The sequence below is a fragment of the Mustela putorius genome, unplaced genomic scaffold (genome assembly GCF_011764305.1).
Source record: "Mustela putorius furo isolate JIRA1106 unplaced genomic scaffold, ASM1176430v1.1 tig00003858_pilon_pilon_pilon, whole genome shotgun sequence".
In the NCBI taxonomy this organism is placed as follows: domain Eukaryota; kingdom Metazoa; phylum Chordata; class Mammalia; order Carnivora; family Mustelidae; genus Mustela; species Mustela putorius.
The window spans coordinates 2,604,985-2,631,553 of record NW_025422010.1 but is presented as its reverse complement, the minus strand read 5'-3'; the positions used below and the strand labels follow the sequence as shown (position 1 = coordinate 2,631,553).

At 47.5% G+C, this 26,569-nt stretch overlaps 1 protein-coding gene across 2 annotated transcripts in view; it reads left to right on the top strand.

The window, feature by feature from the left end:
* Positions 1-26,569, top strand: part of SMARCB1 (SWI/SNF related, matrix associated, actin dependent regulator of chromatin, subfamily b, member 1) — a 37,280-nt gene that overhangs the window by 4,111 nt on the left and 6,600 nt on the right. Inside the window, exons 2-7 of one of the 2 annotated variants that reach the window (XM_004742492.3) lie at positions 35-146; positions 1,822-1,951; positions 6,703-6,840; positions 8,852-8,979; positions 19,572-19,738; positions 25,208-25,398. In XM_004742492.3, the coding sequence (XP_004742549.1) occupies positions 35-146; positions 1,822-1,951; positions 6,703-6,840; positions 8,852-8,979; positions 19,572-19,738; positions 25,208-25,398 (866 nt within the window). Of the gene's footprint in view, positions 1-34; positions 174-1,821; positions 1,952-6,702; positions 6,841-8,851; positions 8,980-19,571; positions 19,739-25,207; positions 25,399-26,569 lie in introns of both variants that reach the window. The other variant, XM_004742491.3, reaches the window with a different exon arrangement.

Genomic DNA, 26,569 nt, shown 5'->3' with positions numbered 1-26,569 from the left:
ACCCTCATAATGAGCCTTCTTGCTTTACTCATAGGTGGGAAACTACCTCCGTATGTTCCGAGGTTCTCTGTACAAGAGATACCCCTCGCTCTGGAGGCGACTAGCCACTGTGGAAGAGAGGAAGAAAATAGTTGCATCGTCACATGGTAAAAAAACAAAACCTAACACTAAGGGTGCGTCTTCACGAGGGTTTGTAAACCTGTTTCAAAACCACTCGCTTATGTCATGAAGATAAAACGTTTTCACTCCAGAGTGTCTTCACTGCAGCCCTGACCTTAGCGGGGCAGGGTTGCCCCGGGGCTCGCCACACAGCTCAGGCGAGACAGCCAGCGGTCCCCGTCAGGTATTTTTAGCAGGGCCTGTGGGGGCGTGAGGGCAGCGGGGCCGGGACTCAAGTGGGTGCTGTGAAGACATGTTGGTCTCAAAACGTTTTAGGAATGCTGTGATGCTCTGCCATCTGCCGTGGGCGTGTCGCCATCGTCACCCTTCATGCAGCCCGAGCGGCGGGTGGTGGCCCCAGCTCCCACTCCCCTCTGGGGCTTTCACCGCTTCGCTTCCCAGAGCACATCCATCCCGTAGAACCTCATCCTGGCAGCTGGCGTGCTAGTGCTCTCGTGCATGTCCCTGCTTGGTGTGCCTGAGGTGTGCCTGGGACCTGCTGGCTGAGCTGCCCGACACTCGAGACACGGGTGGGCCTTGGCAGTGGCAGCTCTGCACAGGGCCAGAAGGTGCTCTGTAGATGCTCAGAGGGCTCTGGCGGGAGAATCTCGCTGTACCTTCCAGTTTGGATGCGGCGCAACGTGAACTTGGCAGTGACGCCTTACACAGAGCTGCCCCGGGCCTGGGTTAAGACTCCGCCTTAAGCCGTGCATGCGTGCGTGTGTGCGTGCGTGTGTCCGTGCACGTGCGTGCTTGTCTGTCTGCCCTGTGTCTGTAGGTGCTGCTGTGGTCTTGTCCACTGTGGGCAAAGTAGTGGTTCTTTTAATGCAGGAGCCGGAGCTGCTTTTTTTTATCTGCTGCTATAACACTGCCACTCACTTGCTTTAAAAAAGTCTCCTTTTTGTCCTCCGTCTGCCCCCTGCCCCCCAGTGGAGCACCAGTCACTAACGCAGTGAGTTCCTAGCTTTGCGTTCACCCTGGCAAGCCTCAAGTGAAAAGTCTCAGTGACTCTTCTGCCTTTTGCTTCGGAGACACCTTCCCCATAACTGATTTGTTTCTCCAGGAGAAGCCAGTTGGGATGCGCAGACAGCTAGCATCTCTTGACTGAGGTTCCGCGAAGAGCTCTGGGTCGAGTTGCCTAGCTTCTGTCCTGCTTCCCAGACGGCACGCACTGACTGGCACGGGGCCGGGCATTCATGTTTGGTGTGAAGCAGCTCTTTCTAACTCTCTGGGCTCTTGTCTTAAAAGAAAAGTATTTCTCATCTTTCATTCCATCTCTCCACTTTGCTTCGTGTCGTGGATTGCCGTGGTGTCAGACCTCTTCCCACTGGTGGTATTACTCTGGAGCCTCCCTTCCCTGCCCAGAGAGAACTGGTTGGCTGTGCTACGCTGTAGCTGCTGCTGCCCTGTGTGCTTCCTCTGTGCCAGTGCTCCTGGCACAAATCAGTGCGAGTCAGTCCTCTGGGAGTGTTGACTCGGTAGGATCCCCAAAGCACTCCATCCAGATCGCCCTTTTGGAAGAGGCCAACATTTAGCAGTAGTAAGGGTGACACCTGCTTGTCCCTCCTCGTGCATGTGAGGACCTTGATGTGCCGCATCGATTGGCTGCTGCTCCCCGCTATCCCACCAGCAGGGTGACCGCAGCCGCGTCTCTGCTTACAGATCATGGCTACACGACCCTGGCCACCAGCGTGACGCTGTTAAAAGCCTCAGAGGTGGAAGAGATTCTTGACGGCAATGACGAGAAGTACAAGGCAGTGTCCATCAGCACGGAGCCCCCCACCTACCTCAGGTAGTGCACCCCCCGGCCAGGGCATGCTCTTGGGGCAACACCCACAGGTATTTTTCTCCTACTCCAGAAGTGACTATGATTCAGCTGAGCTGAAATATTTTTCAAAGATGTATTTATTTGAGAGTGGGAGAAAGAGTGAAGGCACAAGTGTGCACTCGCACATCCAGGGTGTGGGGTGGGGCAGAGGGAGGAGGAGAGAGAGTCTTTTTTTTTTTTAAAGATTTTATTTATTTATTTGACAGAGAGAGATCACAGTAGACAGAGAGGCAGGCAGAGAGAGAGAGGGAAGCAGGCTCCCTGCTGAGCAGAGCGCCCGATGCAGGACTCAATCCCAGGACCCTGAGATCATGATCTGAGCCGAAGGCAGCGGCTTAACCCACTGAGCCACCCAGGCGCCCTGAGAGAGTTTTTTAAGCAGACTCCCTGCTGAGTCTGGAGCCAGAGGCAGGGCTCCATCTCAGAACCTGAGATCACAACCTGAGCTGAAACCATGAGTGAGAAGCTGCATGCATTGCTCCACCCAAGCACTGCTGAACCAAAATACTTGGCAACACTTTACCCACTATGCTAACAAATTGTCTTCGCCAGGTTTCCAAGTTTCTTCTGTGTCTGTGGAATTTCTGAGAAACATAGGCCAAGTCTTGGCTTCTGGAAGGCCATTAGGAATGCTTTCAAACTGGGACTAATCTGTTTGAAAAAATGAGTGGCCCAGATAAATTCACAAAAGAAACGAACAATAGATTTTAAGATTTATTTATTCTTTTAGAGAGACAGAGTGCGCATACATACAAGCCTTGGGGTTGGAAGGGAGAGGGAGGGAGAGAATCTCAAGCAGACTCTGCACTGAGTGCTGGGGGGCTTGAGCCCATGACCCTGCGATCATGACCTGAGCGGAAATCAACTGCTGGATGCTTAACTGACGGAGCAACCCAGACGCCCATGGTTGATAGATTTTAATGTATGAGTTCATAACCTTTGTGTGTTTACAGTATTTACAGTAAGGATTAGGTAAGTAATTGGGTGGTGGTTACATCATAGAGTCTGTTCGTTCAGATTTACTTTCTAATTTTTTATCTTGTTTTTCATTTTCATAGGTAGGCTTTTTTTTTTTTTTTTTTTAATTTATTTATTTGACAGACGAGATTATAGGTAGGCAGAGAGGCAGGCAGAGACAGAAGGGGAAGCAGGCTCTCCACCGAGCAGAAAGCCTAATACGGGACTTGACCCCAGGTCCCTGGGATCATGACCTGAGCTGAAGGCAGAGGCTTAACCCACTGAGCCATCCAGGTGCCCCCATAGGTAATTTTATTTGGTATTTATTCATTCAGGTTTATAAGAGAAACCTGGATACTCCAGTATCTAAATAGGTAAAGAATGCCCCCCCCCCCGAAACACAAGGAGTAAACAAATAGAGGAGACGATGTTTGTCCCTGTGTAGTGTTTAGAATTCGGAGTAAAACAAATAAACAACTAGCTACATAAAGAACCAGGGAAGGTAGGCTAGAGCTCACACACTCAGGCACCCTGCAGAGGCTTTGTACAAGGCCATGGTGATGACACCAAACCTGTTTTCATTCTCTGGCCCATTAATGTCACCGCTGGGAGTGTGTCCCAGACAAATAATTTAAAAGACCGCCACCACCAGCAGAGACCATAATATGCACCAGAGGCACTTGGTAGCATCAGGAGTAGTAACAGACGATATGGAGCCCCTTGGGCGTCCAGCCTTAGGGAGAGGCCTAGCGAGAAAAGGTGCGGCCAGCTGAGTAGGCTTGGGTGTGACATCCTAGGACATAGACCAGGGCAGACTATCCTCAAACCAGATAGACTGGGATATTGGTGACTGTTTAGGTCATAATTAAATAGATTCTGCGGCAACCAGAAACATGGCTTCGTGTGCATGAACTGTGCAGAATACCTCTTTTACCCTCTCAGTTCTCAAGAACACGTGCATTTAGATGCACAAAACCCCTGGGGGCACCGAGAGGGGGTGGGAAGGGTTATTGTTTTGAGTGATGCGGTTATGGAAAAATCCTTTCTTTCCAGATTTTCTTTCAACTTTACCATTGGGTCGTTTTTTCTAATCCTCCCCCCCTCACCCCTACCCCCACCCAAAGGTGACACACATCCCACTTGGCCAATGTTGCATGTGTGCTCTGCAGATTCCTCTTTCCCTCTGGGGATGTGGTAAGAGCATAAGGATGGCTAGACTTTCCTAGGGAAGTGGCAGAAGGAAATTATGTACATATGGCTGGGGCTTTCAAGTCCTCACATGTCAGCCAGGAACCTTTTATGGGGCAGTAAACACTTCTTGATGATCATGTCATATGAGGAACAGCTGAGGGAATAGAGTACTGCAGTTACCCCAGAGCCCAAAACTACTGGGAGGGGGGGCTCCTGGGTGGCTTAGTCGGTTAAGTGGGTGACTGTTGATCTCAGCTCAGGTCTAGCTCTCAGGGTCAGGAGTTCCAGCCCCGCATTGGGCTCCACACTGGGCATGGCCTACTTCAAAACAAAACAAAACAAAAAAAAACTGCTGGGAGTGTTGGGGGTAGAAGTTGAATGAAGCTGGTTTCCTTGTGCTCTGTGCTCAGGAAGTGCCCACTACCCAGTCACCTCCATAGGAAGACTGGGGCCTTCCCTCCTTGTCACTGGATGGGTCGGGCTGAGGCTGAATGTCCCCTCTTGGGCAGACCTACGTGTTGCAGAAGAAAGGTTGAATCCCTTGAGCCAGATTCTTGGATTCTGTGTCTGGCTTACTCCCTGTGTCTGGGACAGGATTTGCATGCTCCTCGAGACAGCTACCTGACAGAGGGGCATGGCAGAGCGACCCAGGCCTGGGAACGAATGGGATCTCTACTGAGATAAGGCAGGATTTTTCTGGTGAAGGAGGAACCACAATGCCAGGTCTGAGAGGCTCGGGAAAAAAGTGGTGTTTTTGACCTGTTCCCAAATATAGGGCCAGCTGCACCAGCATCGCCCAGGGAAGTTGTAAAGAACTTGTATTCCTGGGCCCTCTTCAGAGATTAGAGTCCCTTGATACAGGTGGGGCTCGGAGATTTCCTACCAGAAATTTTGCACTTTTTTTTTTTAAGATTTTATTTATTTATTTGACAGAGAGAGAGAGACACCAAGAGAGGGAACACAAGCAGGGGGAGTGGGAGAGGGAGAAGCAGGCTTCCTGCAGAGCAGGGAGCCCGATGTGGGACTCAGTCCCAGGACCTGGGGATCCTGACCTGAACCGAAGGCATACGCCTAACGACTGGGCCACCCAGGCACCCCAGTTTTGAACCCTTACGTGAATCTGTGCAGCCAGGATTCAAAACCACTGGCCCATAGGTACTGTGGTAGGGGACCCCAGTCTTGCTGTCCTAGCTATAAGCTCTGCCCAAATTAGTTGCACATTTCTCCTTTGCTCAGGCCTCTTGTATGTGGTAAGGCAGGTCATCAGATTAGAGTAAGATGTGGGTATGGGAGACTTGATAAGAGTCCCAGCCAGGAGTTTGGTACTCTACATCTCTCCCTGCCCCCACCCTCAGAAAAGGGGCGCTCTGCAGTGGCCGCATTGAAGGTGCAAGTGGCCCCAGCTTTAGAAAAGGAAAGAGTCGAAGGGCCTGCGGCCCTGCAGGTCATGGCCACTGCTTCTGCCTCCACCATCCCATGGAAAGAAGGGCTGCCAGCGGCGTCTCCCTGCCCCTCCTGTGAGGACACCGAGGGGAGGGGAATCAAGCAGTTGCTGTCCCGTTCTCAGAACTGTAGCACACAGTCATTGAAGGAGACGCAGTGTGGCCATTGGGGATATAAAAGCAAATGACACACAGTCTCTGCCTTCACGTTGCTCAGACTCACTAGGGAAGGTGGCCTTGAGGATGAAAAAGTCATGCACAGGGCACGGTGGGAAAGTACTTGCCTTTCAGACTAACCCAGCCCTGGAGCCTCGACTTAAAATAGCCTTCTGGTATTTTCCTAGTAGTAAGAGAAGCCTGTAATTTGTAGAGAGGAGTGAGTCCTTTATGGTAGGTCACTTAAATTACTTGGAGCCTCACTTTCTAGAAAGTTTTTACTAACACAGCTTCTCATCCGCCCTGCTGGTCTGGAAACCTAGAAGCCAGAAGTGTTGCCTTGTCCATCTCAAGCTGGCCTGTGTATCTAAAAGAACAGCCTGATCTTGTCTCTCCTCCCTTCCGACTCCTCGGGGACTCCTAGCTGTCCTTGAGAGCATGCCGGCCCCTGGGATCAGGACTGTCTCCATGTCCCACCTGTCCAGCCCTGCCAAGCCCACAGCCTAAGTTTCCTCTCTCCCGCCACTTGTGCACTTCTGGACATGCCCTCCACATTCCAGTTACTCCCCTATCCTAACTCCCAGTGAGCCCCAACTCAGTGCACAAGGCTCCCCTCCAAGGTCTTTTCTCCTGGAAGCTGCCACCTCATAGACCTTCCCTCCAGAGGGGACAGTGCTTCCCAGGAGTCCTGCCTGGCAGGTACCGTGTTACACTGCGACTCAGGCACTGGTCTGGGCGCTGCTCTGCTGTTTGGGGTCCCTGCACCCTTCGTCTAGCCCGGGTGCCTCTGAATTGGTGCCAGTTGGAGCCTGAGGAGTAGACATGTGCAGAATTTGGGGTGCTTAGGGGCTCCCACAGGGTCCTGGAGCCCAGCAGGGGTGCAGTAGGTGTCCACTGACCGTGACTTGAAGCCTGATGGCCAGTAATGGGCTCCTAGACTGAGCAGGGGTGTTTCTTGCATCTCCCCAGGGAACAGAAAGCCAAGAGGAACAGTCAGTGGGTGCCCACCTTGCCCAACAGCTCCCACCATCTGGACGCTGTGCCCTGCTCCACGACCATCAACAGGAACCGCATGGGCCGGGACAAGAAGAGAACCTTCCCTCTGTGGTGAGCATGCCTCAAACCCTTCCCCGCCATGGATTCCACCTCAGTTTTAGCCTCTTCCCTCTGCTTTGACCTTGTGGTCCCTAAATTGCTATGCTGCCTTCTTGAAACTTGTCCCCCTCGGCTTCGAGGACAGCCAGTGTCACGCTTGCTGCTGCTCCAAGGCTCTGCCTGCTTTAGTCTCGCTGCTCTCTCCTGTCCCCAGCACCTCCAGTGGTGCTCCTGAAGGTGCAGCCCTTGGATCTTCCCTTGTGGTTTCAGACGCCATTCCACGGAGAAGCCTCTGGTTTGTTCCCTGCGGCCACCGGAGCAGATCACCACAAGCTGGGTGGCTTAAAACAATGCACGTGTATTTCTCACAGTTCAGGGGCAGGAGTTTCAGTGCAGCAAAATCAAGGTGTTGGCTGGACCCTACTCCCTCTGGAGGCTCTCGGGAGAAGCAGTTCCTGCCTGTTTTGGCCCCTGGTGGCTTGTGGTTGCATCACCAGTATGTGCCCCAGTGGGTCACAGGGCCTCCTCATCTTAAAAGGATGCTTGTGAGGTGCATCAGGGTCACTTGCAGAATCTTCTTCTCTTAAGCTAATTAAATCTGCAAAGTCCCCTCTCCCCCGTTTTGCCATATAATGATCACAGGTTCTAGAGATTAGGACTAGATGTCTTTTGGGAGGCATTTTTTTAAGTATCCACTCCCACTTTCATCTCTGCAGCCCGGCCTCAACCTTACACACTGTCCTCAGGTGTCTGTCACACGCTGTTTGCAGACCGTCCAACCCAGGACATAGCAATCCTAGCCTTCCTGCGCTCAGGCCAAAGCCTCAGAACTCTGCCCTCTTATGCCCCAGAGCTAGTCTCAGCAGATTCCTGCCTTCTCGGCCTTCCAAGTGTCCAGAATTGGACCACCCTCAGCCAGCCCCCCACTCAGGTGTGGGCCCCCTCGCCCCAGGGCAGATGGCGCCGCTCCTGTTGCAGGTCTTCCAGATACCCTGTCACGTGTCTGCCAGGACTGGAGTCCTTATAGCGGCTACCACTCTCTGGCTGCCTTCACTCTGCCTCAGACATACGAACCTCCATGCTGCCTTCAGAGCCACTCAGAAGCTTCTGCCCTTGTAGTTCCCTCTGCCAAGAGTTCACCCCTTGCCAGCATCTGCATCGCTGACCCCTTTTCCCTCTTCCTTCATTTTTCCCTTTCCTTCCTTTCGCTCTTTGACCTCACTTTCTCAGCACTGCTTTCCCCTCTTGTCCCTTTCCCTATCTGTGCTTCCCAGAGCCTTGGTGTCTGGCCTTTGTTTGTCTGTCACTTTTGCCCCACCTGAGACAGGTCTCAGCCCTCTGTATTCCACAGACTCCCTTAGGGTCCCCTTACCCTCTGGCATCTCCCCCATCCCCTTCACCACCGCAGTCTGTTCCCTTTTTGTCTGCCTAAAATACGGTTATGACCACAGAGCTGCCTTGCTTTGGGTTCTCCTGGGGCTCCCTCAGGGAAGAGGCTGGATTCCGTAGCCTGAGGTGGAGAATCGTGGGTACTTGTGGACGCCTGTAGCTTCTCTGCATCCCCCACGCTGCTCCCCCTCTTCCTTCCAGTCTGCACTCCTCCTCCAGGGCTCTGGCTTTTACTCCCCCAACAGCTCCTCACTGCTCCCGCCCCTTGGCTTTTGCTCAAGTGTTCTTCTTCTGGAAATATCATTCCTTTCCTACAGTTTTCTGTGAAAATTCTGCCTGCCCTGGGGCTTAAATCTGCTTTCCTTTGGGGTGCATCAGGGTTATAGCTCACTGCCCAAGGCCACAACTCCCTCTCCCTTCCCTATATGTCCTTGAAGAGTGAGCTGTGCCCTTGTGGCTGCAGGACCCCTGCTGACTCGTCTCTGCCAGCTCAGCTCTCAGTCAATGAGTCGCCGTAAGAAATGGGATTTTCCCCTCTGGCCAGGTTCACAGTGACCAGTAGTGCAGGGAGGGAGGTCCTGAGCGTGGAGACCCACAGCACCCCTTGCTGAATTTGCTGCCACTTCACTTCCAGCTTTGATGACCATGACCCAGCTGTGATCCATGAGAACGCATCCCAGCCTGAGGTGCTGGTCCCCATCCGGCTGGACATGGAGATCGACGGGCAAAAGCTGCGAGATGCCTTTACCTGGAACATGAATGGTAATGTTGGGCTCTGCGAAGCCCAGGCCCGACTGTGGTGGAACGGTTCTTTTTCTTACCTACTGCCCATTGGGATCCTGGACTCTGAACATGACATTCAGAGTGTCATGGCATAGATGGGGAGGGTGTGGACTCTGTGTTCAAATCCTGCTTCTGCCCCCCCATAACCTGAGGGTTGGACCCATGCGCTTCGGGTTCCTTCCTCTCCCACTGAGCGTGGGCGGGTCAGGGGCCAGTCACGATGCAGGCTCTCTATCCACAGAGCTTGATGATGACCTTGATGCTGCTTAGACCAGTTTGGCCGCGTGGCCATCCATACACCTCCCATCAGCCCTGTCCACCCCTCTGGTTTTTCATATCTGTGTGTGTGCTTATACCTCGCTGGGCCCCATAAGGTCTGCCCTTGCTCTGTTCTTCCTCTTCCCATCCTTGGCTTTGTAAGTCCTGGGTCAGGTTCCTGCTTTGCCCTGGCTCCCAAAGTCTGAGCATGACTCCATGCAAAGGAGCAGACGAAAGCATAGGGGATGTTTGCCGGAGTGTTGGGTTCTCATCCCAACGAGGAAGGAGGATTGCATCTGTGTTTATTTTTTCTTTATTGTTTTCCTGAATCTTTCAGACTGTTTGCAATAAACAGACTATTTATTTTCAGATCCAAACCAAACAACAACAATGAAAAACCCCAGTCAGTATCATTTTTTTTAAAGATTTTATTTATTTATTTGACAGACAGAAATCACAGGTAGGCAGAGAGGCAGGCAGAGAGAGAGAGAGAGGAGGAAGCAGGCTCCCCGCTAAGCAGAGAGCCCAATGCAGGGCTTGATCCTAGGACCCTGAGATCATGACCTGAGCCAAAGGCAGAGGCTTTAACCCACTGAGCCACCCAGGCACCCCATGAGTATCATTCTTAAGTGAAGGAAAGTTGAGACTGTCCAGAATCTCACCATCCCTGCTAATAGTTTCCCTGCCAGTCATTTGCACATGCAAACATACTTAACAGACTTGTAGTTAGATTGCAAGTATAATTTTATTTTAATTCACTTATAAGTATCTCTCTGGTTTCTTTGGTCTTCATAATTAGTGCACGATTTTCTGATGAGTATAGTGCCTCTGTTTGCTCAAACTCCTCTGCTGTTAAACCTTTCCATGGCAGAGAACATCATTGCTTACAAGTTTTTTCTCCCAGAGGGATTTCCTCAGGGAACAATGTGTGTAGTTGTTGATACACGGTTGTCTTGAGCTTTCTGGAGGAATCCGGGTGCTTCCTGTGGTCATCTCCTGGCACTTGACATGCCAGGCCTGAGTCCAAGGGCCTCTGCCCAGCTCTGGGAACAAGACCCAAGAGCCAGGTGCCTGTCCTCCAGGGCCCATGGGTTAGTGGGCTAGAGAGAGGATATGGCCAGTGGGAGTTGGGATGAGGGGTTCCAGGAGCTTGTAATGAGCATAGACAGGGCAGGTATGGTGCGTTGGTGATACTCCAACATGGGGACAGGACAGCTGATGAGCCCTAGGCCATGGCCAGTGCTGCACAGCCTCTGTTACACCATTCCCGGCTTATCTCTGCTGGTGTGTGTTAGAGTTCATTGTTAATTCATCTTTCTCTCTCCCTGTTTCAACCCCTTGAGGTCAGAGAGCTGTTTTTGTTTGTTTGTTTGTTTGTTTTTTAAATCACTGCTCTTCTTACAACATTTAGCATAGAACCTGGCCTTAGGCCATGGCATAGGAACGTAGCTGTTCAAACAGACGCCGTACACGTATTATGTTATCCTTCAATAACATGTAGAAAGCTCAAACTATTTATCTCTACTCCCACCCTATTTTAGAAGGGAGAAGGCATCTTACATGGGAACGCTGGGTACAAAAGAATAAAGCAAATGCAAAAGATGTCATTAGGGAAAATTGGATGAGGCAGAAAATGAAATGAGAAGATGCAAAATGAAGCCAGTGTTCTGGTTCATATACTCAGTTCAGTAGGCGTACGGTGTGAGGGGAGGGCATGCCACTCGGCCCTTTAGAACTGGGCAGAAAGCGACAGGATGATCAGTTCTGCAGTTCCTGGTGTGGTCAGGATGAGCAGCCAGTCGAGGCTCAGAAGCGACAGAATCACAACGTACTGTTTGTATCCAAAAGCACCTTTCCCCCTGGCTCTCAGAAAGAGGACACTGTAAAACGCAGTGAAGACCTGTATCTTTCTGGGAACACTGCAGGAGTTTCTCTGGGCTATTCCTCAAAGGAGTCCTCTGGTAACATATCCTATCCCCCACTAAGTATAATTTGGTACAAACCCTTGAAGAACCAAAATAATTTTGTTCTGCAAGCTCTTTATCAGCCCACAGTGGTACTTAGCCTGTCTAAGAGCTGTAATTCTTAACTGGTGATTAGGAAGCTCTGCCCCTGGCATGGGAGTTAAAATTGCATGTTCAGAATCACTGGTGTTCTTTGTGATCATATCTCATTTACTTCAAAATTTCAAGTAACTATGGTGGGTGTGAGATACTTTATCGTATCACCAAGGGACTGAAAATGTTGAGTGCCGTGAATGAACTACATATCCTCCAGAACCAGGACAGTCTTCAGACCTGGGATTTGGCTTCAACAAACTTTTTGGAAGGAAGCTGTTAATAATGAGTTCAAGGTTATCTTCTCTTAGAAGGATATGGAAGAGAGCTTATGTGAGTCACTGGTGAAGTATGACATCATCTGTCTCAATAGCCAGCCTCCCTGGGGTGTGTTAAAATCCTCCAGACAGGATGAGCTGCTGAACAAGTGGAACATGTGGACACCAGTGTGGCCCCACCAGGGGCTGAGGGCATCCCAAGGCAGTGCCCTGAGCTACCCCAGGAGAAGGTGTGGCATCTTCTCCTGCACACAGGCCAAGGGTGACCAGGGCCCTGCAGGTAACTCTGTGGGGCGTGGCTACAGGAAGCAGGCTCTAGAGGTTTGTGTCCATGTGTTCCCTTTGGATGCTTAAAAACCCTAAGTGACAGATTCAGGAAGCCAAGTGGATCCCAGCAGCATAAACCCAAAGAAATCCATGCCAAGGCCTATCTTAATTAAACTTCTAAAAACTAAACCCAAAGAAAAGATCTTGTAAGCCGAGAAAAAGAACACCTGACTTAGAGGGAAAGACCTAGGCTGACAGCAGATTTCTCATCCGAAACCATGGAGGCCGGAGAAAATGGCACGTGGTTTTTCAAGCACTAGAAGAAAAGGACTGCTGATCTTGAATCTTAAGACCCAGTAAAAATATCCTTCAGGAATGAAAGGGAAATCCTCAGATGAAGGAATACTATCGCCTAGAAACCTAACCTAAAAGAAGGGAGATGATAGGGCACCTGGGTGGCTCAGTCGGTTAAGTGTTTGCCTTCAGCTCAGGGCATGATCCCAGAATCCTGGGATCTAGCCCTGTATCAGGCTCCCTGCTCAGTGGGGAGTCTCCTCCTTCTGCCTCTGCCCCTCCACCTGCTTGTGCTCTCACTCACTGACTCCCTTTCAAATAAATATTTTTTTAAAAAAAAAGAAGGAGGGGCACCTGAGTGGCTCAGTCAGTTAAGTGGCTGCGTTTGGCTTGGGTCATGATCTCAGGGTCCTGGGATCAAGCCCTGCATCAGGCTTTGTACTCAGTGGGGAGCCTGCTTCTCCCTCTCACTTCCCCTCTATGTGCCCGTGCTCTGTTTCTCTCAAATAAATCTTATCTTAAAAAAGGGTATTATAAAAGAAACTTCGGAACATCATGAAGGAAGAATGAATATGATAAGCAAAGGTACGGGTAAATATAATAAACTTGCTTTCTCCTCTTGAGTTTTCTAAATTGTGTTCAACAGTTGATGCAAACGTGGTAATGCTGTCTGATGTGGTTCTAAACATATGTAGAGGAAATATATTAAAGATACTCATATTATAAATGGGGAAATGTAAAGGGACGTGATGAGAGGTAAGGTTTCTATACTTCACTTGAATTGGTAAAAATTAAGAAACCATAGACTGAAAAGTTATGTGTATATGATATTACATGTAGAAGGGCACTTGAAAATTCTCCACAAAGAGATATGCTCAAAAATACTACAGATAGGGAGCCTGGGTGGCTCAGTGGGTCGAGCCGCTGCCTTCGGTGCAGGTCATGATCTCAGGGTCCTGGGATCGAGTCCCGCATCGGGTTCTCTGCTCAGCGGGGAGCCTGCTTCCTCCTCTCTCTCTCTGCCTGCCTCTCTGCCTACTTGTGATCTCTCTCTGTCAAATAAATAAATAAAATCTTTAAAAAAAAAGATACTACAGGGGCGCCTGGGTGGCTCAGTGGCTTAAGCTGCTGCCTTCCGTTCGGGTCTTGATCTCAGGGATCTGGGATCGAGCCCCGCATCGGGCTCTCTGCTCCACAGGGAACCTGCTTCCCTCTCTCTCTCTCTGTCTGCCTGCCTCTCTGCCTACTTGTGATCTCTGTCTGTCAAATAAATAAATAAAAAATCTTAAAAAAAAAATACTACAGATAAATCAAAATGGAATCCTAAAAAATGTTCCAACTAATCCACAGGAAGGCAAGAAAAGAAAACAGGAAAAACAAAAACAAAGTGGCAGATGTAAGCCTTAATATGTCAGTAATTACCAGTTAAAAAAAAGAGATTCTCAGAGTGCATTTTTTTCAACACTTCATTTTTTTAAAAAATATTTTATTTATTTATTTAACAGAGAGAGACTCAACGAGAGAGAGAACACAGAGGGAGTGAGAGAAGCAGAAGCAGGCCTCCCGATGAGCTGGGAGCCCAATGTGGGGCTCAATCCCAGGAGCCCGGGATCATGACCCGAGCCAAAGGCAGATGCCTAATGACTAAGCCACCCAGGTGCCCCTCAACACTGCATTTTTTATTTATTTTTATTTTTTATTTTGTTTTAAAGATTTTATTTATTTGACAGATGGAGATCACAAGTAGGCAGAGAAGAAGGCAGAGAGAGAGGAGGGAAAGCAGACTCCCTGCTGAGCAGAGGTCCCAGGACCCTGGGATCATGACCTGAGCCAAAGACAGAGGCTTTAACCCACTGAGCCACCCAGGCACCCCAAAACTTCATTTTTTAAAGTAACCTCTACATGCAACATGGGGCTCGAACTCACAACCCCAAGATTAAGAATCACATGCTCTACCAACTGAGCCGAGTGCATTTTTAAAATGATAGATTATCTAAATGAAACTTATGTCAAATATAATGCTATAAGTAAGTTGGATGTAAGAACACAGAAAATATACATCATTCAGGAATTGATCAGAAGAAAGCAGAAACGGTAGCATTAGTATCAGATGAGGCTGACTTAAGAGCAAAGCAAATGACCACAGGTAGAGAGATGAAGTACAGTCATACCCCGTTCTCCATGGGGAATATGTTCCAAGGCCACCAGTGGGTGCATGAAACTGCAGATAGTGCCCAGTCCAATGTATACCATGTTTTTTCTTATGCATACCTACTTACAGTAAAGTTTATAAACTAGGTACAGCAAGAGATTAACAATAATAGGACAATTATAACAGTGCTGTAATAGAAGTTGTATGAATGTGGTCTCTCTCAGAATACCTTAGTGTACTGTACTTACCCTTGTTCTTGTGATGATTTGAGATGATAAAATGCCTACGTGATGAGATCTAGTGAGCTGTAGGATTAGCCTACTGTGATCTTCTGATGATACCTCAGAAGGATGGTCATCTGCTTCCAGACCAAAGTTGGCAACAGGTAACAGACTGTAGAAAGCAAAACCACAGATAAGGGTTGGGGGTGTCTGTAATGATAAAAAGGCCAGTCCACCAACAAGACATAGCAATCCTACATATGTGCGCACCAAACAGCAGAGCTGGAAAAAATGGGAAGCAAAAACAGAACTGAAAGGAGAAACAGACCAATCCACAATTACATTGCAGACTTTGGTATCTCTCTCTCTCAGCAACTGATAGAGCAACTAGACAGAAAATGAGCAAGATGAGCGGCGCCCGGGTGACTCAGTTAAATCCTCTGCCTTCAGCTCAGGTCATGATCCCAGGGTCTTGGGATCGAGCCCCACACTGGGCTCTCTGCTCAGCAGGGGGCTTGCTTCCCACTGCCCCCCGCCCCCATCTGTTGCTCTGCCTAATTGTCTCTCTTTCTGTCGAATAAATAAATAAAATATTTTAAAAAAAAAGAAAGAAAGAAAATGAGCAAGATGATAGAAACCCACCACCACAAGCAGCAGCCAGCAGTGTCAAGCATTTGTGGAACACTGCATCTGTCACAGCAAAATGCATACTCTCTTTAAAATCTTTTTTCTTTCTTATTTATTTATTTATTTGACAGAGAGAGATCACAAGTAGGCAAAGGCAGGCAGAGAGAGAGAGAGAGGAGGAAGCAGGCTCCCTGCTGAGCAGAGAGCCCGATGTGGGACTCGATCCCAGGACCCTGGGATCATGACCTGAGCCGAAGGCAGCGGCTTAACCCACTGAGCCACCCAGGGGCCCAAAATGCATACTCTCTTTAACTTCCTGTGGGACATACACCATACAAACCATGTCATGGGTCATAAAACAAACCTCAACAAATTTAAAAGAATTGAAATTGTACATTATGTGTTCTTCAACCAGAAGGGACTCAAATGCTTGTAAACTCGGCAACATGTTTCTAACTAATTCATGCTTCAAAGAGGAAACCTAAAAGGAGATAAGTGTATACATGAACCTGAATGAAAATAATCACATACCAAAATTGTAGGATACAGCTAAAGTAGTCCTGACAGGGTAATCTGTAGCATCAGAGTTTACAATAGAAAAGTAGAAAGTTTAGAATCTAATCTAAGCTTCTGCTTCAAGAATTGAGAAAAAGAAGAGCAAAATAAAACCAAAGCAAGCAGAAGGCTGGGCATAATAGAGCAGAAATCAACAACATTAAAAACAGAAAAACAATGGAGAAAATTAATGAAATACAGCTGATACTTTGAAAAAGCTCAGTAAAACTGACACACCTAGCAGGACTAGCAACAAAAGATGAAAACAAAAATTGTCAAGTTCACTACAGATTTGGTAGATATCAAAAGGGAATACCACAAAAGCTCTACACACATAAGTTTGACAATTTAGACAAAATGGAGCAGTTTCTTGTAAAACATAAGCTACCACAGTTCACTCATTATCAAATAGATAATTTGAATTGCCCTATCACTATTAAGAAATATGATTCATAATTTGAAAACCTCTCCAAAAGGAAATTTCCAGGCACAAATAGTGGCTCTGGGGAATTTTACCAAACATTTAAAGAAGAACTAACATAAATTCTCTGCAGTCTTTTCCAGAAAATAGAAGAGGGAACACTTCCCAATGAATTTTACTGCCCCCCTGCATTCCACAAAGCTCATACTACCTTGTTATCAAAACTAAAGACAGTACAGAAATAAATTGTAGACCGGTATCCCTAATGATTATAGACATAAATCGGTTTGTTTTAAAAAGATTTTTTTATTTATTCATCAGAGAAAGAGAGATCACAAGTAGGCAGGGGGGGTGGGGGGGTCAGAGAGGCAGGCAGAGAGAGGGGGGGGGAAGCAGGCTCCCCGCTGTGCAGAGAGCCCGATGTGCAGCTCGATCCCAGGACCCTGAGATCATGACCTGAGCCAAAGGCAGAGGCGTAACCCACTGAGCCACCCAGGCGCCCCATATAGCCACCCAGGGACGCCTGGGTGGCTCAATCAGTTAAGCCACTGCCTTTGGGTCAGGTCATGATCCCAGGGCCCTGGGATCCAGTCTTGGCAGCGCTCCTTGCTCAGCAGGGAGCCTGCTTCTCTCTCTGCCTCTTCCTGCCACACTGCCTGCTTGTGTGTGCGCTCTCTGTCTCTGTCTCTGTCTCTCTCTCTGACAAATAAATAAATAAATAAAATCCTTAAAGTAGATTTTGTGCTCAGCACGGAGCCGATGCAGAGCTTGAACTCACAACCCTGAGATCAGGAACTGAGCTAAGATCAAGAGTCAGAACAAATGACTGAGCCACCCAGGCACTGGGACACATAAATCCTTAACAAAAGAGTAGCAAACAGAATTCAGCAATATATAAAAAAAATTGTACACCAGTGACCCAAATAGGGTTTGTTATTCTGGGGATGCAAATCTAGTTAAATGTTTGAAAATCAGTCTACATAATGTACCGTATTAACAGACTAAAAAAGAAAAACCAGGCGATAGCAATTTGTTGCAGAAAAAAAATTAACAGTCATTCTTGACAAAAACTTGAAGCAAAATGAGAATAGAGGGAAACTACTTCAATATAATAAAGAGTATATTCAAAATATCCTATAGCTAACATACTTAATGGTGAAAGACTGAATGTTTTCTGCCTATGATCAGGGACAAAACAAAGATGTCTGCTCTCATCACTCTTGTACCTAGCCAGTGCAGTTGGGCAAGAAAATTAAATTGAAAACTTAGAGATCAGAAAGAAACTGTCCCTGTTTGGGGGTGGCGGGGTGGCTTAGTTGGTTGGGTGCCAACTCTTGATTTTGGCTTGGGTCTTAATCTCAGGGTCCTGGGATTGAGTTCCACGTTGGACTCTGCACTCACCAGGGATTCTGCTTCAGGATTATCTTTCTACCTCTGCCCCTCCTCCTGCTCACACACACACTCTCTCTCTAAAATAAATCGTAATAAGTAAATAAGTAAACTCTCCCTATTTGTAGACGACATGATTGTCTACATAGAAAATCCCAAAAGATCTACAAAAAACCTGTTAACACTAGGGATGCCTGGGTGGCTCAGTTGGTTGGACGACTGCCTTTGGCTCAGGTCATGATCCTGGAGTTCCAGGATCGAGTCCCGCATCGGGCTCCCAGCTCCACGGGGAGTCTGCTTCTCTCTCTGGCCTTCTCTTCGCTCATGCTCTCTCTCATTGTCTCTCTCAAATAAATAAATAAAATCTTTAAAAAAAAAAAACAAAAACCTGTTAACACTAATGATGAGTTCAGCAGGGTCATAGGATACAAGATAAACATGCAAAAATCAATTGTATTTCTATGTACTATTGGTGAACAGTGGGCACTCAAAAATATGTTACCATTTACATTGACATAATAAGAAAAGGAATACTTTGGGGACACCTGGGCAGTGCAGTTGGTTGAGCAACCAACTCTTTGGCTCACGTCATGATCTCAGAGTGTGGCATCAGGCTCCACATTCAGCATGGAGTCTGCTTGGGATTTTCCCTCTACCCCCATGCACACACACGAGTTCTCCATCTCTGAAAATCTTTAAAAAGAGAAAAACAGTACTTTGGTGTAAATCTAGCAGACATTTATAGGACTTATATGCCAAAACTAGAAAAACGCCAATAAAACTAATTAAAGAAGATTGAAATAAATGGACAGGCATACCATGTTCATGGATTAGAATACTCAAGATGTCAGTTCCCCTAAATTGACCTGCAAGTTGAATGCAATTCCTGTGAAAATTTCAATAAGACTTTTTGTATATGTAGACAAAATTACCTAAATTTGAATGGAAAGGCAAAGGAACTAGAATAACTAAAGCAGTTTTGAAAAAGAATAAAGTAGGAGGAATCAGTCTCCCCAGTCTCAAGTCTTAACATATAGCTACAGTAATCAAGTCTGCATGTTAATCTACAGTTATCTCAAACTAAAAAGTTTAGTAATGTTTTGCACATTGTACTCATAGGGTGCTTCATAGGGCACTTCAGCTCTATGCTGCAGTTTCCAAAATTAACTATGCTTGCTTGCTATATGAGTTACTGATCTTACTGGCTGAGTGTTCTGGGTCTGTCCTGGTGGTACTGTTAGGATGGCTGGTCTCTAGCCCTTCTGGGCTAGTGAGGAAATAGTAGGGTAAGTTGTTGAACAGACCTTGTTCCTGATGATGGAATCATGCTGTGTACCAATAAGGGGATGCATCCTTTCTTGTCTGTGGCTCATCCCAGAAGTGGTGCATAGCCATTACAGTTTGGGTTACAACAATAGGGCAGAACAGATAGAACATTTGATCTCATGGTACCTTGCTAACTGGCCAGTTGCAGATGGCCCAGTGCAAATTCATAACCTGGTATGGCTACATTTCCAGCATCCAGGGTCCATTTACACCTGCATATTTGTCACCTTTTTATGTATATGTCCTGCCCTGAGAGAAGCTGAAGTAAGGTCCCTAAAAAGCCACAAGCAGCCTAATATCTCAGGGATTTCTCTTTTGGAAAGGAAGTGGTGAATGATGGTATGCCAATGGGACGCTGACCTCAAAGTGACTTATCTGGAAGGAGACTATTATTTTGGTCAGACTTCCATAACAAAATACCAGACTGGATTATTTAAACGATAATTCATTTCCTCTCCATTCAGGAGTCTAGAAGTCCCAGATCAAGGTGTCAAAGGATTGTATGTGGAACGAGGGCCAGAAGCCGGTGATGCTCTTCCTCCACTTCCTCCCCCGGCTCCATCTCTGGGAGGGTTACCCACCCTCCCAGAGTGGTCATTCCCTTCATCCTCAACTTTGTTGGGGAGGTCTAGTAGAAAAGGAAGGGGATGGGGAGGCTAGGGCCAAACATGGCGAAGTTAGTTCCTGCAATCAGTTGGCAATTCCTGCCCTTTTTCCTGATTTCAGAGAAGCTGATGACCCCTGAGATGTTTTCAGAAATCCTCTGTGATGACCTGGATTTGAACCCGCTGACATTTGTGCCAGCCATCGCCTCTGCCATCAGACAACAGATAGAATCTTATCCCACGGACAGCATCCTGGAGGACCAGTCAGATCAGCGTGTCATCATTAAGGTGGGCAGTTCTTCACCCTGCTCCAGAGCCTGTCTTGTCCTGGGTGGTTATAGGGTGCTGAGAGTACATTGAGTCCTTGAACCTCCTTGGCCTTAGGGTCCATGCTGTGGAATTGGACTTCTGGAAAGCTATCCTAAAGGTAGCATGTGACTCTTTACCCCAGGAAGGGTTGTGGCTGTTTTCTTGGAGTAAGAGATGTATTCTGGGTGTATTCAGGGCATTGCCAGGTGTTGAGCAGAGCCCGAGTGGTACAGAGGAGATGAAGCCGGCTGACAGGCAGAACAGGGAAGCCCACAGTGAGATGGACAGCAGTGCCACATTCTTCCTGTGGACTGGCTGGGTCAACCACACTTCTCACTATCTAGTAACCCACTTCAGTTCTGGAGGAAGATGTTGCCTTACCCATTGTTTTGCAGGTGAAGAGCTTGCCACATGAAGAGGTGAAATCACCTGCCCCATACTGCCCAGCTGATAAGTAGTAGTGCTGAGATTTAGGCCTAGGCCTGCTTGCTATAGCACCTGTGTGGTGTGAGGTGTTATTTCATTGTGGCTTCGATTTGCATTTCTGTTAATTAGTGATGTTGAATATCTTTCGTGTGTCTTTTGGTCAATTATAGATCTTTGGAGAAATGTGTTCAAGTTCTTTGCCTTTTTTTAATCAGGTATTTTGTTCTTTTGTTGTTGAATTTAACAAGTTCTTTATATATTGTGGATATCAGCACTCTATCAGATATGTGATTTGTAGATATTTCATCCTGTTCTGTAGGTTGCCTTTTTACTCTTTTTTTCTTTTTAAATTTTATTTATTTATTTGGCAGAGAGAGAGAGAGAGATCACAAGTATACTGAGAGGCAGGCAGAGAGAAGAGGGGAAGCAGGCTCCCTGCTAAGCAGAGAGCCCGATGTGGGGCTGGATCCCAAGACCCCAAGATCATGACCTGAGCCAAAGGCAGAGGCATATCCCACTGAGTACCCAGGTGCTCTGCCTTTTTACTCTTTTGATGGTGTCCTTTGATAAATAAAAGTTTTTATTTTGATGAAGTCCAGTTTGTCCTTTAATTTGTTCCCTGTGCCCTTGGTCTCATATCTAAGAAATCACTGTCAAATCCAATGCTATGAGGCCTTTTTCTGTTTTCTTTTAATATATTTATAGTTTTAGCTCTTACATTCGGGTTTTTCATCCATTTTGAGTTAATTTTTATATATGGTGTCAGGTAAGGGTCTAACTTAATTCTTATATATGTGGATAGCCTGTTTTCCCAGCATCATCTGTAGAAATGACTTTCTTTTCCACATTGAATGGTATTGGCACAATTTGTCAAAAATAATTTGCCTGTATATTTGAGAGTTTATTTCTGGGAATTCTTTTTTTTTTTCTTTTAAGATTTTATTTATTTACTGACAGAGAGAGAGAAATCACAAGTTTGCAGAGAGACAGGCAGAGAGGGAAGGGGAAGCAGACTCCCTGCTGAGCAGAGAGCCTGATGTGGGGCTTGATCCCAAGACCCTGAGATCATGACCTGAGCCCAAGGCAGAGGCTTAACCCACTGAGCCACTCAGGCACCCCTATTTCTGTTTTGTTGGTCTCTGTGTTTGTTTTTATGTCAGTACCACACTGTTTTGATTACTATAGTTTCTGAAATTAGGATGTGTGAGTCTTTCAGCATTGGTCTTCTTTTTCAAGATTGGTTTTACTCTTCAGGGTCCCTTAGATTCAGTTCAAGATGGATTTTTATTCTGTTTCTGCAAGAAACATTGTTGAAATTTTGGTAGAGATTGCAATGAATTTGTAAATTGCTTTGGATAGTCTAGACATCTTAATAATACTCTGTCTTCCAGTCCATGAACATGGGATACCTTTTCATTTATTTATGCTCTCTTTAATTTTTTTGAGCAGTTTTTGTAATTTTCATTATACAGGCGTTTCACCTCTTTGGTTAAGTTAAGTCATAAGTATTTTATTCTTTTTGACGCTGTTCTGAAAGAAATTGTTCTCAATTTTTTTTTTTCAGATTGTTTATTCATGTATAGAAATGCAGCTGATGAGTTGTATGTTGACTTTGTTTCTTGCTGCTTTGTTGCATTTGTTCTAACAGTTTTTTTGTATGTGATCTTTAAGATTTTCTATGTATAAGATCATATCCTCTATAAATAGAAGTAACCTTCACTCTTCCTTTTCCAATTGGGATACCTTATTTCTTTTTCTTGGCTAGAAATTCCAGTATTCTGTTGACTAGAAATGACAAGAGCAAGCCTTGGCTAGTTCCTGATCTTAAAGGAAAACCTTTCTGGTGTTACCATTGAGTATGATGTTAACTATAGGTTTTTCATATGTGGATTTTATTAAGTTGAAGTTTTTTTCTTTTTGTAGTTTGTTGAGTTTTTTGTATGAAAGTTTGTCAAATTTTGTCAAATGCCTTTTCTGTATTAATTCAGGTGATCCTGTGTTTTTTGTTTTTCAGTCTGTTGATATGGTGTGTTACATTGGTCAGTTTTTGTTTTGAACCATCTTTGCCTTGCTAGAATAAATCCCATTTGGTCATGGCATATAATTCTTTTAATATTTCACAAAATTCAGTTTGCTAGTATTTTGTTAAAGATTTTTACATCAGTGTTTATGAAGAATATTGATCTGTAGTTTTCTTTTCTTATAGTATCTGGCTTTGATATCTGGACAACAAGCTATGAAGTGTGTTCTTTCCTCTTCAGTTTTTTGACAGAATTTTAAAAGGATTGATGCTGGTTCTTCTTTCAGTGTTTCATAAAAATCACCAGGGAAGCCATTAGGACCCAGGGCTTTTCTTTGTGGGGAAGTTTTTGTTTACTCATTCAGTCTCCTTACTAGTTGATTTCTTTTCATTCTTTCCTTTTTTTTTTTAATGTGGGCTTGAACTTGTGACCCAAGATCAAGAATTGCGTGTTCTGGAGGGCACCTGGGTGGCTTAGTCAGTTAACATCTGCCTTCAGCTCAGGTCATGATCCCAGGGTCCTGGAATCAAGCCCTGCGTCAGGCTCCCTGCTCATCGGAGAGCCTGCTTCTCCCTCTTCCTCTGCCTGCTGCTCTGCCTGCTTGGGCTCTCTATCTTTCTGTCAAATAAATAAATAAAATCCTTAAAAAAAAAAAAAAAAGAATTGCATGTCCTGGGATATCTGGGTGGCTAAGTTGGTTAAGTGTTTACGTTTGGCTCAGGTCATGATCCCAGGATCAAGTCCTGTGTCAGGCTCCCTGCTTCTTCCTCTCCCTCTGCCTCTGTGCGATCCCTCTCTCTCTTTCAAATAAATAAAATCTTTTTTAAAAATTAAATTAAATGTAAAAAACAATTAAAAACTGCATGTGCTACTGATTGAGCCACCCAGGTGCCCCACTGGTTAATTTCTTTTGAGAGAAATACGAATCTGTTTTTCTTAACCCATTCTAGTTTCGTATTTTGGCTGGCCAAGCAGCAGAGAAAGGGCATGCTGAGAGGGAAGGGGAACTTCACAGAGAAATGGGGGCAGTGGGAGCCTCACCTGCATTCTCATGCCTAGTCTCTCATCTCTGAAGGATGTCCCTGAGGACTCCGCCCTGTGCCAAGTCTTCGAATCCTCGCCTGTAACTATAACCGTAGTGGGGAAGTGGCCTTACGGATTTAGCCACCCCCACCAACATTTTCCAAATAGTTGGGGTTGGACATGAATAGGGTCCTCATGAATCTGACCAGCTGGCTTCCTGATATTTTTTTCTCAGGATTTTTGGGTGTGTGTGTTGTTTCAAATCCTCGTGGAGCTTATGGGCAGCCATATAGGAAGTTGTCAGGTGGTTGAAAATCTGCTGAGGGTTGCTACCATCTCTCCTGACCAGAGGCTTTCTTGGCAACTAGGCAGCTGTGGGGCCCCTTCAGGCCCTCCATCCCACCTGTCGTCCCCGTTCCCCGCCTCAGGTGGAGTTTCCTGCCCAGCTCTGACACAAAGGCTCGCTAGCACTAAGGTCGGACACAGCTGGCCCAGGGAAGTTTTGCTGCTCAAAACATTCCACAGGCCTTCCAGATCCCTTTGTGGAAACTGGAGCCCTTAGGAAACTGGAGCCTTCAGGCCCAGCTCTGCCTAAGATCCTTCTCTCCACGGAGCCCCATGGTCTGCTCTCTATGTCCATTCAGTTTTTCCTAAAATGCTGCCTTCCCCCAGGAGGCCTCAGCCTCCATTCACATATTTCACTTGCTTTGGTGTCTCTTCCCCAGCTGGAATGTCAGCACATGAAGATGGTTTTTTGCCGGTAATACTCACCTTTCTGTTCCCTGTGCCTCTCTTTGACGACACACAATCTGTATTTTTTAATAGATGCAAGTGTTAATGACCAGTTATTGGCAGGGGACAGGCCCCCAAATCTGCGCAGTTCTGCCTGGTGGCCAGGAGGACTCCTGCCATTGCACCTGGGGCAGGGCCTGCTTGGGTTGCGTGGGAACAGCTACACCCATTGCTCCTGTTTGATGTTTTTCTGTGAGCTGCCTGCTGTTTCCCATCTTTTTGGTCCCAGCATGCCCTTGGAGCTCACTGGGCATTAGGTTCCTGTTAGGGGAAGAGGCAGCTCTTTTGGTTTCATTCTGCATACCATCACTGGTCAGTTGCCCAGTATGAGCAGAACACGGAAATGGGAAAAGATGGGGCTTGTTTGCAGTGAGGGAAAAGTGGTGTGTGGGGTACAGAGGTGCAAGGCTTTGTGACTAGGGAGAGGGAGTGAGGTCCCATGCTGCTCTGAGGGCAGCAGGTGGTCCCTGAGCAGTGGCCACCCTGATCTTTGTCTTAAAAAGCTGAGCACGCAGGGATAATAGCATGGATGGGCAGGTGCATGGTGGCACTTAGCTGGAGAGCAGTAAGGGGTGGTCCCAACCCCACAGAGCCATAGGAGGACCCTCGTGGGCACAGTGCCCAGAGAACACGGCCAGACCCTGATGAATCCTTTCTGTTTCAGAGCAGGCCTGCTCATTTGTGGCGTGATGAGTAAAGGTAGGGGTTCTGAATGCAAGTGTTGGTGGGGAGCTCCTGTGGCTCAGGCTGTGTCCCATCTCGGTCTGGGGGCTGCACAGCCACGGCCCGGACCCTCTCCTGGCACCAGGTTGCATGTCAGGATGTTTGCTGGGAGCATGGTGGGCTGGGCTGGCCGTGAGCCTCTGCTACCTGCCCCCAGGCTTTGCGCTACGGGCTGTTCGAGTGGGATGTGGGTCTGTGATCACACTTACTAAGCAAGATGGGTGACTCTGCCAGGTCTTAGCCACAACCCCTCAGCAGGTATATGGTGTCATCTCCGTTATCTAGATGAGAACCTGTGTGGCCAGAAGGACAAGGGCCAGCCCCGGTTCTCAGCGAGCAAGCTGTGGGCAAGGTCCAGCCCAGCCCGGTGGCTCCCCAGTCAGCTGTCTCACCTCTTTGAGGCCTCCCGAGGTTGGGAGTGGTTCTGACTCCTCTTCCTTGTGTTCTTTGGCTCTTGCCCCAGCTGAACATCCACGTGGGAAACATTTCACTGGTGGACCAGTTTGAGTGGGACATGTCAGAGAAGGAGAACTCACCAGAGAAATTTGCCCTGAAGCTGTGCTCAGAGCTGGGGCTGGGCGGGGAGTTCGTCACCACCATTGCCTACAGCATCCGGGGACAGCTGAGCTGGCATCAGAAGACCTATGCCTTCAGGTAGGAGACCAGATGCGGCCCGCCCTCATTCCTTTGCAAACCTCTTAGGGGGAAAAATCATCTCCCTATGTGTGGTGATGCTTTCGGGTCTCTCTGGAGCCTTGGCCAGCTTAGCAGCCCTTTGGTGGCTCACTCCTCCCGCCTCTTGTGTGTCAGCAGCAGGGCTCCCCATCCTCATCATGGTGGGGGGTGATTCTATCCCCTCTGTACCCAGTAGTGCCCCCCCAACTGCCTAAGGCCACACTCTACTGCCCCGCCACCTCTGTGCTTTTGCCCAGACTCTTCCCTCCATCGGGGGTAGACTGCCCACCCCAGGAGCTGTCATCTGGTGGACTTGCCTTCTGTCTCAAATAAGCGCTGGTCCTCGGGAGAGTCCGGGATCTCTAGCAGTTTATTTTTACTGTTGTATCTCACCATTAAGTCAGAGGCTAGTCGAGCGCCCACTTCAGCAGGACCCTATACTGGGCGTCGTGAAAGATAAAGAGTCATATCCAGGCTGCCAATGAAGGTGGAAGTGTAAACAGAACATTCCAGTCCTGTGTCCTTTGTGGCAGTGTGGGGGTGGACCAGGGGATGGCGGCTTCTGGAGAGGCAGATGTGGCTTTCCCATTGATGGTGGCCCCGGAGTGCAGAGTACAGGTTTGGTAGGGGATGGGGTTGACGAGTGATCACGGGGAGTAGAGATTGCCCGCTGCAGAACTGTTCCCTGAGCTCCTTTTCCCCTTGGGAAAGTGCAGTCTGTGGATAGTGATGAGTATCATGCATCAAAACAGGATGTTAGCATTTATTCTGCTCATAACTGTCGTTGTCTACATTTGGCGATCATTACTCAGGGACGGCAGCTTAAAATGGCCCGTGAGGAGCCAGTGCGAAGGTCTTTTGGCAAAGATATGACAGTTAACGGAGCTCTTGAGTATGTTTGTGTCTCAGCTGATTTTCCCAGAAATCCCAGGAGACTGACTGCTTCTGACTGGTTCCTGTAAATCTGAGCAAGAGAGAAGGAATGACCATACACTTTTGGGGCTTGAGGATCCTGGCCCTGGGAAACCACTGAGCTCCTGGGGGGTGTCCAAGCGCCACCTGCACTCCCAGCATCTGGGCTGGGACAGCACACGTGTCCCCTCCCATAACCTCCCAGCAGCCCTGCCGTCCAGGTGGTCCTGCTGCACAG